The 19,027-nt window shown below is 32.9% G+C and overlaps 1 protein-coding gene across 3 annotated transcripts; it reads right to left on the bottom strand.

Annotated features, from left to right (window-relative positions):
• Positions 1–644: 644 nt before the first annotated feature.
• On the bottom strand, positions 645–17,838 carry LOC135139320 (phosphatidylinositol 4,5-bisphosphate 5-phosphatase A-like). Of its 3 annotated transcripts, none has more exons than XM_064069515.1 (6): positions 17,670–17,838; positions 17,270–17,618; positions 16,810–17,216; positions 2,261–2,414; positions 1,907–2,101; positions 645–1,857 (listed from the first exon to the last, which is right to left on the bottom strand). In XM_064069515.1, the coding sequence occupies exons 1-6, from the start codon at positions 17,681–17,683 to the stop codon at positions 1,600–1,602; spliced, it is 1,377 nt and encodes a 458-aa protein (XP_063925585.1). In that variant the 5' UTR covers positions 17,684–17,838; the 3' UTR covers positions 645–1,599. The 3 variants fall into 3 exon arrangements, with proteins under 3 accessions (XP_063925585.1, XP_063925586.1, XP_063925587.1); XM_064069516.1 differs by having other exon boundaries at positions 1,907–2,053; XM_064069517.1 differs by having other exon boundaries at positions 1,907–2,044.
• Between the last annotated feature and the right edge of the window lie 1,189 nt (positions 17,839–19,027).

Genomic DNA, 19,027 nt, shown 5'->3' with positions numbered 1-19,027 from the left:
TTTCCCGCAGTCCAAACGAACCAAACCGCTTCTGAACGCTTAGAGTCGACATTGGCCTGAGCGCCCTCTGGTCTATAGATCAAACAAGTTTTCAGGCGACGCTTTGTGTACACAAAAAATTTATGTGTTCTAGCAGAAGTCTAAAGGTTAGAATTTTTTTTTTACTTTCTTTTTATCTTTTATGAAGGCTATTTTATAATGTCATAAATTAAACCCCCACTAAAGAAAAGAATGTTTGGTTGCCTTCATTCACAAGCAAAAAAAAGGCGACCAGCATTTAAATTTCGCTTGCCAAAAACACTACATCGATATATTATTTAAACATAACGGTGTCAGTACACGATAAATAAATCAGTGACGTGATAATACCTATTATTATTTGTGGAATGTTTAAGCAACCGCAATATCAAACATGCGATGATAAATCATTTTAACATAAATATTTTAAATAAAAAAATTACACAGTAATTACGTATTTTATTTAAATTATCTGAAAAATAAACAAAACCAGGGACTAAAAATTGGGATACATATTTTCCTAACTTTACCCTTTAATGCTTCAGACACAGATTACTTCCAAGGTCACCAAATCGATCGAAAATCACACACGTGCGATCAGTACGTTCCAAAAAAAAAAACGCCACTAGGAGAATATAGTTTATTTTTCCCTTAAAAGCCTTAATTGTAAACATCTGAAGTAAACAACAATCTGCATAACATTTACCTATAAACATACACAAGCATTTGAATTCAGACTTTACTTTTTGTGTGCAGGTGTGTCAACAAATGGTCCGTGTATACAAAATTATCACAGGAAATCATGTAAAATTAAATAAAAATTGCTGACACGTCTGACCATCACCACGACGCCGCGATTTCGAAATGGCGCCATTAAAACGTCGTGGTGCAACCTCGCCTTTGTACTGCCTAAAGAGAGAGCTACACGTGTGACGACTAAACAAGTTCGTTTGTACCAAGAAAGTGAGAAAGTCCGAATATGAATAAGTAGTTGGCGCTGGATACACGTTAGCTCGAATGTAGTGAGTAGTGACGTTAATTTAGGACAACTACTTCCCGAAAACCGCGCAACCTTCGTCATCTAGTTGTTCTATTGGTGTTAACCTATTAAATATGACTACAACTAAAGGCTACATTGTAATCTAATCTAGAACATACATGTAGAATATTCAACAAGTGTAAATATAATCACATTTCTCGTAATTCTCTCAATTGTCGAAAGTAGATTTAGAGGTAGGCGTGAACACAAACTAGAAAGTGGCCAGAATGGTCCGAATTTAACAAAAATAAAATCGAAAATACGTATCATAAAGGACAAGACACTGTAAATACTGGTTTTAGTGAATGAAGTGAGAATAAAACTGACTAGTTTCCACAAATGACACTGTTACCACAACAGTGGACGCTATTTTAAACATGGAAGGAAAAAAACGGATACTGCCCCTACTATCAAAGTAATATCCACTAGAAAATCCTACAGGGTTATGCAAGGCACAATCACTTAATAAAAAATCCAAAGCATTAAAAAAATAAAACTCAACATACAACAAAATAACAAGTAAAAGGGCGGAATTCTTCTATCTAGTCACTGTCCTCCTTAATCACTGGGAACGCATTACTAATCCCCAGCACACTGATGACCTTGTCTTCTGATTGGCTGAAATACACCAGACAATAATTCCCCTTGCAGCGATTGGGCAATTCCGAAAACGTAATTTCGTATTTCTGCTCGTTCTTCGAGGACGCCCCCTTCATAGGGCTTTTCCCCTCCGGAGTAGGCGTCGAGCACTTGCTCACGTACTCGTACGTGATGTAGTCGTCCAAGCTGCTGAAGTTTTCCTGAAAACCGACTCTTAGTACTTCAAGACACACCCGACGAACCGCTTACTTTGAACAGCCCGATCCAGTCGTCCTTGGTGGCGGGAATCCCCTGCGTGATTCTGTACTTGGCCGTGTTCTCTTCGTCCTGCGACCAGCTCACGATCTTATCGAACTCAACGATCCGTTCAGAATAATCTGAAAAGACCTGATCAACCTGGTCAACGGACATACCGGTTGAAAGCCTCAAATGTTTAGCTGGGATCTGATAAATAACAACATGGCCACTTTAAGTTCATCTGGCTACTTGGGAATGGGTTGCGCAAAGCTCGGTTACCCTACCCAGTTTAGCGGAAGCGAGATGGCGGCAGTGGTTAGAATGACTATGTTGCCGTTTGGTATTAGTGACTGGGCGGATACGCACCTTAATGTTGAACTCGGCAGTCACGGGTTTGTGGTCGCTGAGCTGATAGCAAGGGTGGTGCTTGTAGGAAAGTTGGTCGACTTTGAGCGTCACGTTCTCGTAGTTGTGGGGGTTTACCCTGTAGAGGATTCGGTCGCACCAGGCTGGCCGTCGTCTGGGGGAAAACGGCGTTATTTTTTTGAGGGTTTTTACAAAAAAGTCTATTACTGAGTGAAATCCTGCTTCTATTTTTTTAGGACAATAACCATAACAACCAGTAGTCATCAGAACTTGCCAAGATAAAACTGATTTTGGCAAATGACATAGCATCTAAGAAAAGAGAGGGTGGGTGGGCGGGGCTAGTAGCTGTCAAGATAAGACTGATTTTGGCACATGAAACACCTAAGAAAAGTGAGGGTGGGTGGGCGGGGTTAGTATCTGCTAAGATATCACTGATTTTGGTTCTTTCATATTAAAAATAAAGTAAAATTAACTGGTCAACAACGAATCAGCAAAGAATAATAATTTAATTAAATTTCTTAGAGGATACGTCATTAGCTAAATTATCTTATTTTTTAGGATTCTCAAAGTTCTCAAAGTCCTTCCAGTTTTTGAGGTTCACACAGTTTTTGAATTTTTTGAAATAATCAAAGTTCTCAAAATCCTCGACACCCACGGAGTTATCGAAATTCTCCAAGTTCTCACAGTTTTTAAAGTTCTTTAACAACTTTTTTAAGGTTCTCAAAGTTCTCGAAATTCAATTTATCCAAAAACAAAACATCAGAAGCACCGGAGTTTTTTCAATTTTTTTTCGAAAATAAAACACCAAGGAACCTCGGGATTCTTCCGATTATTTTCAAACATGCAAAACCAGAGGCCTCCGAGATTCTTTTAGATTTTTTTCAAAAATAAAACATCGACGATTTCCGAGATTTTTTCAATTTTCTTCAAAAGTACGCACTAGGGCTCTGGGAAATTTATTTAATTATTATTATTACTAAAAATCTTAAAATTACAAAGTTCATAAAGATCTCGTCGTTTTTGAAATTCCCAAATTTGACAAAGTGCCTAAAGTTTTTGAAATTTTTAACATTTTTGAAACTTTTAAAACGATCAAAGCTCTCAAAATGCTCTAAACTCTCAAAGTATGCAAAGGTTTCGCGATTTTTACAGTTATCAAAGCTCTTAAAATTTTTAAAGTTTTGAAGTTCTCAAATATCTTAAAATTCTCAAAGTTGATGAAGTTCACACAGTTTTTGAACTTTTTGAAATAATCAAATTCTCAAAATCCTCGACACCCACGGAGTTATCGAAATTCTCCAAGTTCTCACAGTTTTTAAAGTTCTTTAATACCTTTTTCATGATTCTCAAACTTCTCGAAGTTTTCGAAATTCAATTTTTTTCGAAAATAAAACACCAAGGAACCTCGGGATTCTTTCTATTATTTTCAAACATGCAAAACCAGAGGCCTCCGAAATTCTTTTAGATTTTTTCAAAAATAAAACAACAGTTTCCGAGACTATTTCAAATTTTTTCGAAAATAAAACACCAGAAGCCCCCAAGATTCTTTCAAATAAAATAAAACACTAGGAAACTTTGGGATTCTATTAATTCTTTTCAAAAATGAAAGACCAGAGACCTCCGAAATTCTTTTAGATTTTTTCAAAAATAACCGACGATTTCCGAGATTTTTTCAATTGTGTTCAAAAGTAAAGCACTAGGACTTTAGGAAATTTATTTAATTATTACTGTTACTAAAAATCTTAAAATTACAAAGTTCTCCAAATTTTGGAAATGTTCGACGTTCTCAAAGTTCATAAAAATGTCGTTTTTGAAATTCCCAAATTTGACAAAGTGCCTAAAATTTCTGAAATTTTTAAAACGATCAAAATTCTCAAAATGCTCTAAACTTTCGAAGTATTCAAAGGTTTCGCGGTTTTTACAGTTATCAAAGTTCGTAAAGTTCTGAAGTTCTCAAATATCTTAAAATTCTCAAAGTTGTTGAAGTTCCCAGATTTATCACTTTTCAAGACAGTCCTTAACAGTTCTCGAAGTTCACACAGTTTTTGAACTTTTTGAAATAATCAAAGTTGTCAAAATTCTCGAACCTCATCAAGTTATCCAGTTTTTAAAGTCTTAAACTTTTTTTAAGGTTCTCAAAGTTCTGAAAGCTCTCAAAGTTCTCGAACTTCCTGAAATTAAATTTTTCCAAAAACAAAACACCAGAATCTCGGTATTCTTTCTATTATTTTCAAACATGAAAAACCAGAGGCCTCTGAGATTCACTTACATTTTCTTCAAAAATAAAGCGACAGTTTCCGAAATTTTTTCAAAAATAAAGCAGCAAAAGCCTTCAAGATTCTTTCGACTAAAATAAAACACTCGGGAACTCCGTGGTCCTTTCAATTCTTTCAGATTTTTTGAAAAATAAAACATCGACGATTCCCGAGCTTTTTTCAGATCTTTTTAGAAATAAAGCCCCAAGACTTCCCGAAATATATTTAATTATTATTATTATTAAAAACCTTAGAATATCAAAGTTCTAGAAATTTTAGAAATTATCGAAGTTCTCGAAATTCCCGACGTTCTCAAATCACATAAAGATCTTGTAGTTTTTGAAATTTTTAACATTTCTGAAATTTTTGAAACGTCAACATTCTCAAAAGTTCTCAAAATGCTGTAAACTCGAAGTTCTCAAAGGTCCCGCGGTTTTACAATTATCAAAGTTGTTACAGTTTTTAAAGTTTTGAAGGTCTCAGCTATCTTAAAATTCTCAAAGTTCTTAAAAGTTCTTATAGTTCTCAAAATTATTAAAATTTATGAAGATTTGAAGTTCTGAAAAAGCTTAAAGTTCTCAAAGACCTTGAAATTCTTAAATTTCTCAGTCTTCAAAATTTTCAAAGTTCTTAAAGTCCTTAATGATGTTAAAATTCTCAAAGTTCTTAAGATCCTCTAAACTCACGAAGTTATCGAAGTTCTCCAAGTTTAGACGGATTTTAAAGTTCTTAAACTTTATTTTTAATTGTAAAAGTTAGTCATCAGAACTTGCTAAGATAAAACTGATTTTGCCAAATGACATACCCTCTAAGAAAAGAGAGGGTGGGTGGGCGGGGCTAGTATCTGTCAAGATAAGACTGATTTTGGCAGATGAAACACCTTCTAAGAAAAGTAAGGGTGGGTGGGCGGGGCTAGTATCTGCTTAGATATAACTGATTTTGGCAGACGACATGAAAAAATTAAAACAAACTTGAGGTCCTGGGTATTCCTGTTCGGAAAGAATTTGAAAGTGCTTTGAAGTCTCTAGTGTCTTAATTAAATTTCTTAGAGGATACGTCATTTGTTAAATTATCTTATTTTTTAGGATTCTCAAAGTTGTCAAAGTCCTTACAGTTTTTGAATTTTTTGAAATAATCAAAGTTCTCAAAATCCTCTACATCCACGGAGTTATCGAAATTCTTCTTTCCTAGTCTTTAAAGTTCTTTAACATTTTTTTTAAGGTTCTCAAAGTTTTTGAGATTCAATTTATTCAAAAACAAAACATCAGAAGCCCCAGAGTTTTTTCAAATTTTTTCGAAAATAAAACACCAAGGAACCTCGGGATTCTTTCTATTATTTTCAAACATGCAAAACGAGACGCCTCCGAGATTCTTTTAGATTTTTTCAAAAATAAAACACCAGAAACGATCAAAGTTCTCAAAATGCTCTAAACTCTCGAAGTATTCAAAGATTTCGCGGTTTTTACAGTTTTTAAAGTTTTGAAGTTCTCAAATATCTTAAAATTCTCAAAGTTGTTGAAGTTCCCAGATTTAGCACTTTTCAAAACAGTCCGTAACAGTTTTTGAACTTTTTGAAATAATAATTAAAGTTGACAAAATTCTCAAAGTTGTGAACATCCTCGAACCTCACCAAGTCATCGAAGTTTTCCAAGTTCTCAGTTTTTAAAGTTCTTAAACTTTTTTTAAGGTTCTTAAAGTTCTGAAAGTTCTCGAAGTTCTCCAAATTAAATTTTTCCAAACACAAAACACCAGAAACCCCGGGTTTTTTCAAATTTTTTCCAATATAAAACACCAGAGAACCTCGGCATTCTTTCTATTATTTTCAAACATGAAAAACCAGAGGCCTCCGAGATTCTATTAGATTTTTTTCAAAAATAAAACGAGTTTCTGAAATTTTTTCAAAAATAAAGCACCAGAAGCCTCCAATATTCTTTCAACTAAAATAAAACACTAGGGAACTTTGTGATCCTTTCAATTATTTTTAAAATGAAAGACCAGAGGTTTTCGAGATTCTTTTAGATTTTTTGAAAAATAAAACACCGACGATTCCCGAGATTTTTCAATTTTTTTTTTTTAAATAAAGCACCAAGACTTTCCGAAATTTATGTAATTATTATTATTAAAAGCCTTAAAATATCAAAGTTCTAGAAATTTTGGAAATTATCGAAGTTCCCGAATTTCCCGGCGTTCTCAAATCACAGAGATCTTGAGGTTTTTGAAATTTTTAACATTTCTGAAATTTTGAAACGTCAAAATTCTCGAAGTTCTTAAAATGCTACAAACTCCAGAAGTGCTCAGGTATCTTAAAATTCTCAAAGTTCTTAAAGTTCTCATAGTTCTCAAAATTATTAAAATTTTTGAAAATTTGAAGTACTTTGAACCATTAACAATTTCTATTTTTACTTCAGCCCGTGGAGATTTATATCCCAGAATTGTTTGGTCGTTTTCTTGTCACCTTTTAAAAAATTTTCATTTTCAAACAGGATTTTCCGAAAATCTTGATATGGGACTATTAACACTTTAGCGTTTCGAATCAGCTCGTCGTGATCTATATGCCAGAATTTTTTGGCAGGTTTTAAAAAATTTCCTGATTATTCCTATTCCGTTTTTTTTTTCTTTTTTTGAAGCCAATAATATATTTCAGATTTTTTCACAAATCTCAATTTTTTTAAAGCTACTACCTATATGCATTTTTTGACCTTTTGTCAAGTTTCCGTCATTTTCAAACCGAATTTTTCGAAAATCTTGGTGTGCGACCCGTGTCAAATTATTTTTTTTAGATCACCTCGTGGAGGTCTAAAAAAATTATTTCCAAATCGAAGTTTTCCAAAATCTTGATCTGGACACATTAACACTGTGTTTTTTGAATCAGTTCGTCGAGATCTACATCTCCGAATATTTTACAATTTTTTCGCAATTTAAAAAAAAAATAGAGTTTTTCAATAGCCCCCCGAACTTTTTAGGCTTTTTTCGAATTTTCGTGTTATTTAAAAAAAAAAAATCATTTTCAAAACGAATATTTCGAAAATCTTGTTTTTTGGGGATTTTTTGGCAACTTTTCGAAACTCTTAATTTTTCGATTGAATGAATTTTTTAATCGTTTTTCGAGCTCCCGAGATTAAAAATATTGATTTTCAAACCGAATTTTTCGAAATCTTGTTGTTTCTGAGCTTTTTTCGAATTAAAACAAATAAGTATTTTCAAATCAAATTTGTTTCATCTTTTTTGAACTTCAAGTTATTAAAAAAAAAATTCCTTTTGAAATCGAATTTTTCGAAAATCTTGTTTTTCGAATCAATACGTCGACATCAATGTCCTGGAATTTTTCAAATCTTTTCAAAAATCTCAGCTTTTTTTGGCCGGAAGAAGAAAATGTTTTTAGTTATATTTCGAAAATGGTCCAAAGAGGTCTAAATTTGCATAAGGGAGGTATAGTTTTAAGATTCCATTTTTGGAAAAGTTGTCTAAAAATTCTTAAAAAATTCAGGGATATACCGGGTGTCTCGAAAATGGCGCTTTTAACAATCAACTGGTGAGTCTGGAAAAAATTGTAAAAAAATTAAACTATGCAGTACCTGCTAAGATAAAACTGATTTTGGCAAATGACATACCCTATAAGAAGTGGGGGTGGGTGGGCGGGGCTAGTAGCTGCCAAGATAATACTGATTTTGGCAAATGAGATACCTTCTAAGAAAAGTGAGGGTGGGTGGGCGGGGCTAGTATCTGCCGAGATAAGACTGATTTTGGCAAATGACACCCTCTAAAAAAAGAGAGGGTGGGTGGGCGGGGCTAGTACCTGCTAAGATATGACTACAAAAGACGTTTTAAACTTATTGTAAGCATGGTAAATTGTTAATCAAAATATATCTGTTTTTTTCTTTTTTTTTTCAGATTCAATGTTATAGATCTTGACGTGCTGATTCCAAAAATATAGCGTGTTTGGGGAAATATTCGGAGTGAAATCCCACTTTTTTGAAATTTAAAAAAATTGCGATATTTCAAATGCTGATTCTGGAAAACCGGCTGGAGTTAAAAATAAAATTCGCAAAATAAAATCTTATAATTTTTTGAAAAATCTAGATTTATTTAACTTCAATAAATTTTTTGAAATTAGAATTTTTCGTTTTTCCTTTCATTTTCAGTTTTTCAATTTTTCGTTTTTCAATATTTCTTTCGATTTTATTAATTTTAAAATTGAAAAATCGAAAAACTGAATAGTTTAAAATTGAAAACTCGTGAAATTTTTTCTTGAGAGCCAATAAGAATGAATGATGAAATCGGAATAAGGGTGGGTGGGAGGGGCCACCTTTTACTATGTTTTAAATCTTAGATTCTACCGCTTGTTAAAATAGAATTCAATTCACATTTTACAGTAAATAAAATAAAGTCAGTGAAATGGAGACAAGAAGTGGGAGGAGTTGAGTTTAGGTTTTACAAGTAAACAGTAGCCCCGCCCACCGACCCCCTCTTCATTCCAGTGACTACTCTTAATATTATTCAATCTTATCTCGCCAAGTACTAGCCCCGCCCCCTCACCCTCTATTGTCTTAGAGAGTATGTGATTTGGCAAAATTAGTTTTATCTTAGCATGTACTAGGCCCGCCCACCCACCCTCTATCTTTTTAGAGGGCATGTGATTCGCTAAAATCAGTCTTATCTTAGCAAGTAATAACAAAAAAAATTAAAAAGTAGAAAATTGCAAATCGAACAATTGAAAGAACGAAAAATTAAAAAATCCAAAAAAGGACTAAAAATTGGAAACTCCAGAAAATCGAAACACTGGGAAATCGAATAAGTGAAAAAATAACGAAAATAAAAAATTGCAAAATATAAAAACTGAAAAATCATTAATATTGTTCAATCTTATCTTGCCAAGCACTAACCCCGCCCCATTTTCTTAGAGGGTGTGATTTGCTAAAATGAATGACGTGTAAACAATTGATAGGTAACACATGGACGAGTTCAATTTTTATTAGGGGCGATAGTGGGGAATTGTGGAGAAAAGGAAATGTCGCGTTCTGATTGGACAAAATCTGTGAGAAAAGTGCTCATTCTTCAACAGATAGAAAAATGGTCAATTTTCTCAATCCAAAATGCAAAAAAATCAAAATTTTCTCAATATGCGCAGAAAAAATAACAATTCTATCAACAGTCGTTTGTAGTAGATTATAATTTCGTGTTGCATAAAACCACTACAATAATTATTATTATTGTTATTACATTCAAGGGCGCGTCCACATGCTAGAAAAACCGTGACCTCATGCAGAACCCTGGTTAATTTAACACGTTATCAGATCACGACCTACAAACTCGTTCAGTTAATTGCCTAATCCCACAGCGACAACCCTACAAAATTCGAAACGAATTACTCTAATGCAAAAATGATTGCACGTAATGCAACCATTCCAGTCATGTTACGGTTTTTACTTATTTTAAGTAGTGACTAACATCATTGCAAGTATTATTGGCGCATGCATTCCGAGATTTACGTGTTTTCGCTGTGCCAGATTACGATCTTCAAGTTCCCGTTCGTTAAATTTAAATCGTCCGAGATTGAAATCTGATTAATTTTTTATCATACACACGCTCGTCGAACAATTAACCGGATTAAATGAGGAACGTGGGGCACGTGGATAATTATGAGATTACACAAGTAAAAAAAAAAAAAATTATAATAATTAAAAAAAAAAATGGGTATAATACGAAGTGCACTACACAATGTAACTCGTGTAATCAAAGTTTATTATGTTTTTATGATTCCGTTGTAAATATGTACACATTTATTTATGCAACCTTACGTTTTTTCAAATATCATAAAAAAAGTAAAAATAAATACAACAAATTTACGGTGTCCTGGAAACTTTTAATGCAATTATAATTTTAAATGTAACATTTACTAGTCAATTTAGCAATAACTTAATAATTAAGCGTTGACGCACATACATGTCAATAAACTAAACGTTATGCAACAAGTCTGTACGATATATTCGGAGCCAATGATTAATTTTTTAATCCGGACCTGCGGGAGTGGCTACTAGTCGTTTACTTTGTGTAATATCCGCACTCGTAAAATAAATGACGCTTTACCGTTTTGACGTCAGGTTCAGAACGTTTATTCACCACCTTTTATAGAAATGGGTTTGAGCTTTATTATAATATTACTACCTCGGACTGTTGCATTAACGTCACAGACGGCAATGCAAAGGTCAATTGTCAGTAAAAAAAAAAAGATGAACTATAAATGTATATTTTAATTTTTCTCTATATACAGAGAGAAAAACAATAAAAAAGTGTTTTATTAAAAAAAAAAAACCTGATTATGTATTTAAAAACGACAGTATATTTTTTAACAAACATTCCGTATGCTAAAACCCAATTTTGTTAAAAAAAATCGAAAAAAGTGGAATGACTTTCATATCGGTTGACACATAAGCTATTTGGGAAATTGAGCTCAAATAAGCCCACAATTAAACGAAGTGAGTAATGAAAATTTACGATCTACCACGATACGGGTCCATTTAAAATAACTGAAGCACCATTTTACCAGTAATTTCAATAGTGTTCAAGAATTATTAGTATTTGAAAATATGTAAGATGTGATTGCTTGACGTTTAAACAAAAATAACTTAAATAAATTTTATTATAAAGTAATTTTGGCAGAGCAGTTAAGATGAAAAATCCTGTACATAGGGCTTTAATTTACAATTATTTTCAAATATACAGGGCGTTTCCTCTGACGGTTACACCATTATTCAACAGCCCCGTCCCATTTCGAAATTTCCAAAATCGCCAAGATGAAATATTGTAATTTTTGGGATATGCATTTTGAAAATTTGAGTTAGACACCGCAATTTTCGAAAATCTTGGTCTGGGACCATCAGATTTTTTGTGGAATTCTAAAACCGCCAAAATGCAATTTGGCAATTTTTGGGATATTTAAAAAATTTCATTTTGGAACCGAAAATTTAAAAACTTTGTCCTGGCTCCATCAACAAGCTGTTTTTCGAATTAGCTCGTCGAGATTTATAATTATTATTGGTGTATTTTTAGGCAAGTTTTCCCAAAATTTCAAATTTTCAAAACCTTCATAAAATTTTTTATCTTTTTCCGAGCATTTTGAAAAATTCCCGAGATTTTTTTTGTTGATTTTGACTTACAGAAGCTATTTTCGGCTTAATTTCTTCGGAAAATCCAACCTTTCCAGATTCGTCAAAATGAAATGTAGCAATTTTTGGGATTTGATCAAAATTATGTTTTGAAATCTAAAACCTCAAGTTTTTCGGAATAGTTCGTCTAGATTTATATCGCAGTTTTATTGTTATATTTTTTGGTCATTTTCACAAACTCTCAGATTTTCAAAACCCTTATGATTTTTTGACTTTTTCCAAGCACTTTCGAAAATTACATGGAGATTTTTTTGTTGATTTCGCCCTGCTGAGGTTATTTTTGGCTAAATTTCTTCGAAAATTCCAACCAAACATTTTTCCAGAATCGCCAATTTGGAAAATTTTGGGATTTTTATTAAAAAAATTGATTTTCAGACCAAAAACTTTCAAAATCTTGGTCTAGCTCCAGCTAATTCGAAAAACTGCTCGTTGAAATTTATAGCTCAGAATTATTCGTGTATTTTAGACGATTTTCACAAAAGTACAAATTTTCAAAACTCTTTCGAAACATTTTCGAAAATTGCATAGAAATTTTTTTCTTGATTTCAACCTGCAGAAGTCATTTTCGGAAAATTTCAACCATTTTTCCAGAGTCGTCAAAATGAAATGTGGCAATTTTTGGGATTTAGTCAAAATTTAATTTGGAAATCAAACGTTTGGAAAATTTTGGTCGAATTTTCAAAACCCTTAGGATTTTTTTACTTTTTCCAACCAATTTTATTTTCAAATCGAAAACACGAAAATGTTGCTGTAGCTCCATCAACAAGCTGTTTTTGGAATTAGCTCGTTGAAATTAATAGCTCACAAAAGTTCAAATTTTCAAAACTCATGAAATTTCTGATTTTTTTCGGACATTTTCGAAAATTCCCAAGAGATTTTTTTGCTGATTTTGACTGGCAGAAGTCATTTTCAGCTTAATTGGTTCGAAAATTCCAACCATTTTTTCAGACTCGTCAAAATAAAATGTAGGAATTTTTGGGGATTTAATCAAAATTTGATTTTGAAATCAAAAACTTCGAAAATTTTGTATGGCTCCATCAACAGGCTGTTTTTCGGAATAGCTCGTCGAGATTTGCATCCCAGAATTATTGATATTTTTTTTGGCAATTCGTACAGAAGTTCAAATTTCCAAAATCCTTATAAATTTTTTTATAATTTTCCGAACATTTTCGTAGTAAATTATCCAGAAATTTTTGTATTGACTTCGACTTATAGAAGTTTTTTTGTCTTATTTCTTCGAAAATTCCAAACATTTTTCTTTTTGGGAAATTAAAAAAAAATTGATTTTGGAACCGAAAATTTCGAAAATCTTGATTTGGCTCCACCAAGAAGCTGTTTTTCGAACTAGTTCGTCAAGATTCATATCCTAGGATTATTGTTGTATTTTTAGGCCATTTTCCAAAAAATTCAAATTTTCAAAACCCTTATGAAATTTTAATCTTTTTCCGAGCACTTTCACAAATTATACAAAGATTTTTGTGTGGATTTCGGCTTGTAGAAGTTATTTTAGTCTTATTTCCTTTGAAAAATTCAACCATTTTTTCAGAATCGCCAACATACAATGTGTCAATCTTTAAGATATTTAAAAAATTTAATTTTGAAACCGAAAACTTCGAAAATCTTTGTTTAGCTCCATCAACAAGCTGTTTTTTCGAATTAGCTCATATACATTCACAGCTCAGGATTATTGGTGTATTTTTAGGCCATTTTCACAAAAGTTCAAATTTTTGAAAACTCTTACGAAATTTCTGATTTTTCTCGGGCATTTTCAAAAATTCCCAAGAGATTTTTTTGTTGATTTTGACTTGCAGAATTCATTTTCGGCTTAATTTCTTCGAAAATTCCAACAATTTTTCCAGAATCGTCAAAATGAAATGTAGAAGTTTTTGCGATTTAATAAAAATTTGATTTTGACATCTAAAACTTCAAAAATTTTGGTCTGGCTTCATCAACAGGCTTTTTTTTCGAAATAGCTCATCGAGATTTGTATCCCAGAAATAATGGTATATTTTTTGGCCATTTTCACAAAAGTCCAAATTTTCAAAACTCTTATCAAATGTTTTACATTTTTCCAAACATTTTCGAAAATTATCCAGAAATTTTTGTATTGACTTCGACTTGCAGAAGTTATTTTTGACGACGAAATGTGACGATTTTTGGGATATTTAAAAAATTTGATTTTGGAACCGAAAATTTCGAAAATCTTGATCTGGCTGTTTTTCGAACTAGCTCGTCAAGATTCATACTCCAGAAATTTGAGCACTTTTTTCGAGCACTTTCAAAAATTATACAGAGATTTTTGTGTTGATTTCGAATTGCAGAAGTTAGTTTTATCGAAAATTTCAACCATTTTTTCAGAATCGCCAAAATACAATGCGTCAATTTTTGGGATATTTAAAAAACTTTATTTTGAAACCGAAAACTTCGAAAATCTTTGTCTACAAGCTATCTTTCGAATTAGCTCGTCGGGATTTACAGCTCAGAATTATTGGTGTATTTTAAGGTCATTTTTACAAAAGTTCAAATTTTCGAAACTCTTACCAAATTTTGATTTTTTCGGAACATTTTCGAAAATTCCCTAGTTTTTTTCTCGATTTTGACTTGCAGAAGTCATTTTCGGCTTAATTTGTCCGTAAATTCCAACCATTTTTCCAGATCGTCAAAATGAAATGTAACAATTTTGGGAGATCCAATCAAAATTCGATTTTCAAACCGAAAACTTCTAAAATCTTAGTTTATTCCAATTAGCTCGTTGAAATTTATAGCTCAGAATTATTGGTCGTCAAAAAGAAATGTGGCAATTTTTGGGGTTTAGTCAAAATTTGAATTTAAAATCGAAAATTTCGAAAATCTTGGTGTGGCTCCAGTGGCTGTTTTTGGAATTATCTCAAGATTTATTATCCTCGAAATATTGTTGTATTTTTAGACCGTTAGAATTCAAATTTTCTAAACGAGTACGAGTACGAAATTTTTGACTTTTCCCTTTCGAAAATTATCGAAAGATTTTTTTTTATTACGACTTATTTTCTACTTTAAGCGAATAATTTGTAATTTTTAAAGTGTGGTGAATATTTAAAACATGTATATTAAAAATTCAATTTTGAAACAGAAAATTTTAAAAATTTTGGTTTGATGTTTTTCGAATTATGTAGATCGCAGAATTTTTTGTGAATTTTTAGATAATTTTCTCCTTTGAGATTTTTGACTTTTTTCCGACGATTTTCGAAAATTATCGAAAGACTTTTTATTTTCAATTTCAACGTTCACGTTCACGTTTTTATGCAAAAAATTGGTCGAAAGACTAATAAAATCTAAAAAGAGAACTTTCCTCGCACCTGAAGTTAAACACTCAAACAAATTAGAAAAAAAAAAGCGACTTGAATGGGATTCGAACTCTGGCACGCAAAACCGGCATTCATATTTTTTAGATTTACTTAAACAGGGTGACTAAAAAAATTAATGACTGAATTGTTAAAAAATAAACATCCAATCAGATTTAGGAATTTAAGTTCTTACTATGGAAATTTGCAATTTAACAACTTTTAAATTTAACAAGTTTTTACAAGTTTAATAGAGGCCAAATCAGTCTTATCTGAGCAAGTACTAGCCCCGCCCACCCACCCGTATTTTCTTAGAGGATATATCATTTACCAAAATAATACTTATCTTAGCAAGTACTACCCTCTGAGAAAATAAAGGGCGGGTGGGGGAGCTAGTACTTGCTCACATAAGTCTTATTTTGGCAAATGACATTTCCTCTGAGAAAATAGGGGGCGGGTGGGCGGGCCTAGTACTTGGTAAGATAAGACTGACTTTGGCAAATGACAAAGCCTCTAGGAAAATACGGGCGGGTGGGCGGGGCTAGTATTTGTTAAGATAAAACTGATGTGGCCCCTATTATTCTTGTAAAAACTTGTGAAATTTAAAGCTGTTAAATTGCAAATTTCGATCGTTCTCAGAGGATGTCATTTGCCAAAAGACGACTTATGTTAGCAAGTACTAGCCCCGCCCACCCACCCATATGTCATTTGCCAAAATAAGACTTATGTTAGCAAGTACTAGCCCCGCCCACCCACCCGTATTTTCTTAGGGGATATGTCATTTGCCAAAATCAGTCTTCCCTTACCAAGTAGTCGGCCCGCCCACCCGCCCCTATGTTTTTCCGTCCACGACATACTTGCCTCCCACGTGCACGAGATATAGACACCTGGCAAATATTGCAGATTTTTGTAAAGTATTTTTGTATTTTTATTAAACGTCAAGGCGGATTCATAATCAAGTAGAGGAACATATTTCTCTATAAAATTTAGAGAGTATTTAGTACGCAAAATGTTGAGGTGACGTCATCAAATCGTTGATGGCAATGATCAGGATAGATCAGTTTTTGTCTTATTTCAACCCAGTTTTTTTAATTTTATATATATTTTTATTTAATATCAAAAAAAAAAATTGAATAAATTCCACAAATATGGTATCAAAGGAAATTATTGTGAAACTTATTTTTTCGCCGATTTATATACCTGTAGACAGATTAAATCGTGTCAAAGCTTTAAATGATTAAATTTCGTGTTATACATAACCTTGTAACACAGTTTAGCAACTGAGAAATTTTAAATACGTCTTTTCTGATAAAAGATAAACCGTATTAATACAAATCCATTAATATGATAAATTACTCAGAAAATTTATTGATTTTGTGCAAGTGAATTAATTTTGATTAAACATACGTTTTTTAATATAATAAACGTATAACAAATTATTGAAGACGCTCACTTTACATATTTTCATAACAACATTAGCCAAGGTCTCACCTAATTACGTCAATGTAATAACAATTAAAGAATAGACAAAACAAGATTTCTGCTATTTTTGTTACAACTGGGTATAAATCTATATTTAATAGCCTTCTTCAAAGTTTAAAAAAATACGAGTTTGTATAAATAAACACACATTGTTTTTGTTTTATAAAAATTGGCAATGTTCCACAAACTTTTTAAGTGTTAGTAGGTTAATAAATGTCATATCTGATGTCATCAAATTCTTTACCACCTATGTAAGTGGCCATCATTCATTCTTCACATACTATAAAATCATTTTTTTTTTTAATAAAAAGCACCAATATACATACTTGTGGTCATATCTATCAGTCCCAACTTCAAACTTAAAAGTGGGAGGAAACTCCGGATCTGCCTCCACCAGTTCACTAAAAGCCTCCCCCCTGTTCATCACGTATCTCAGCTGGTCGAACAAAAACAACTTCGGGCACTCCTTCTTATAAACCAGCCTCTCGATCTCCTCCGGCGTGGCGTCATAGTCCTCATGCAACCTAAAATTGAGATCCCCCATCCAGAAAACGTAATCATGGAAAAATATCTCCGTGGTTTCGGCGACGTGAAATTCTTGATCCTTGATAATACTGTTGTAGTCCTCCACGCGGTCCTTGAGCTGGTTGTCATGGGCGCTGAGGTGCGAGTTCACAAAACACAGCGAACACCCATAAATGCTAAGCCTAATACTAACAGCACCTTTGTTCCCCTGTAAAAACATTCAATAACAACGCAGTCCCAACCAAACGCGCAACCACAGACCCACATTCCAGATAGGCCCGTTCTCGTATACTCGGATTCAATCTCCCGTATGTTGAGTAGGTGTTTTCTTAGACAGTAGATGTTGAGCAACAAACCTTGCAGCCGCACTGACTTGATTTTCACGTAGTTGTACCTCTCGAGGAGGTCCTTAATCGCGTAGGTCCAGGGATCGTCGAACAGGGCGTCCAGGAGCATGTTCTGGGGCTGCGCTTTCACCTCTTGAAAGCTCAAGATGTACAAGTCAGGGAGCTGGAATTTCTCGTTCTTGGGGTCGTCGGGGAGGCCCAAGAGGGTGTTGAGGCGTGCGTCGGGGTTGTTGGTTCCTACGTTGTAAGTGCCGAGGTATAACCTGGATGAGGAAATTGCGGTCATGTACGGGGGATAATAACACGGTTCTTACTTTAAGTTTTCCATGGTGGTTCTGCAAAAGCGTGGGTTGAGTGACGGTGGGTTCAATTGAAACTGTTGGGTTTATAAAACGGGGAAAAACTGATTTGGTGCGATATTACACGAAAAATGCGTTCTGATTGCTGAATGTTGCGAGTGACATATTTAAATCGATTTTGACGTTTTTTTTTGTGGGATTTGGGGTCGAGTTTCCATACCGAGCAATGCACATAACGCGCATTTGTGGTTGCATATGGTAACTGATGGTGGAAATGGGTGAAAATATTTTTGTGTTAATCGAGATTATTTGCAGTTGTAGTTTTAACCATTTTCCGCCAGTTATTTTAAGTGTAGTTGTTCATTACAAAGTTAATTTATTTTATGGTAAATTATGTTAAATATTATTTTTATGCAACCAATTATACACACAAAGAAAGTACACGGATAGTTTTTACCAAAATAAAAAACACCACTGGTTGAGTTCAGTTGCTAACAGAAAAAAACTTCAGTTCTCCGTTATTTTAAGTGTAGTTGTTTATTACAAAGTTAATTTACTTTATTGTAAATTGTGTTAAAAAATATTTGTAGGCAACCAGTTATACACGCAGGGGAAATTTAGTGCACAAACAATATCTGAAAAGATTTTCTAATAATTTTCGTTCGTCTGGCCTTATTTTCTGCCGATTTTACTTTCTGATTATGTTATTTTAGGAAAATAGTCATTGTGATGGAAAAATTTTCGTTCATTTGGCGACTGTTATATCGAGTGTTTTTATTTCATTAGACAGATAACCTGCGAAATTATTAAAAGAATTATGAATTTTAGGTATAATTTTGGAATTTTGTTTGTGCTACCTTTGGGGTTCGTCAGTATAACCATATTTTTATTTTCGCTTTTTCTTTTAGTCTTTTTTTAACTTTTTTCCTTTATTAAGATTTTTATCGTCTTCTTTTTGTCACATTCTTTGTGGTATTTTTTGTGATCCTTTTTTTGTTTTTTACTCCTTTTTGGGTTCTTTTTTGTACTTCTTTTTTCGCAAATTTTTTGTCTTTTTTGGTCCATTCTTTCTTATTCATTTTTTAGCGGCGTTTTTGACATTTCTTTTACATTTTTTGTTGCCTCTTTTAGGGCTTTTCTTTGTCCCTTATTTTTTAACTCTCTTGCTTTAATGAAATTTTTTATTGGGTTTTTTATGCATTTTTTTCGATCTCTCTTTGTGGTGTTTACTCTTTTTGCGTTTTTTTTTGGCCTATTTTTTCTACATTTCTCTAAATCTTATCTTTTGTTGCCAGTTTTTGGGCGTCTTTTTGATAGCGTTTTTTGTCGTTCTCATTTTTAGCTCATTTTTGTTTTCGTATTTTTTGTTTTTT

Source organism: Zophobas morio, unplaced genomic scaffold, assembly GCF_036711695.1.
Source record: "Zophobas morio isolate AGI-343-1 ecotype UQ-CSIRO unplaced genomic scaffold, CSIRO_AGI_Zmor_V1 ptg000031l, whole genome shotgun sequence".
In the NCBI taxonomy this organism is placed as follows: Eukaryota; Metazoa; Arthropoda; class Insecta; order Coleoptera; family Tenebrionidae; genus Zophobas; species Zophobas morio.
This window is presented reverse-complemented; position numbering and strand designations above follow the sequence as displayed.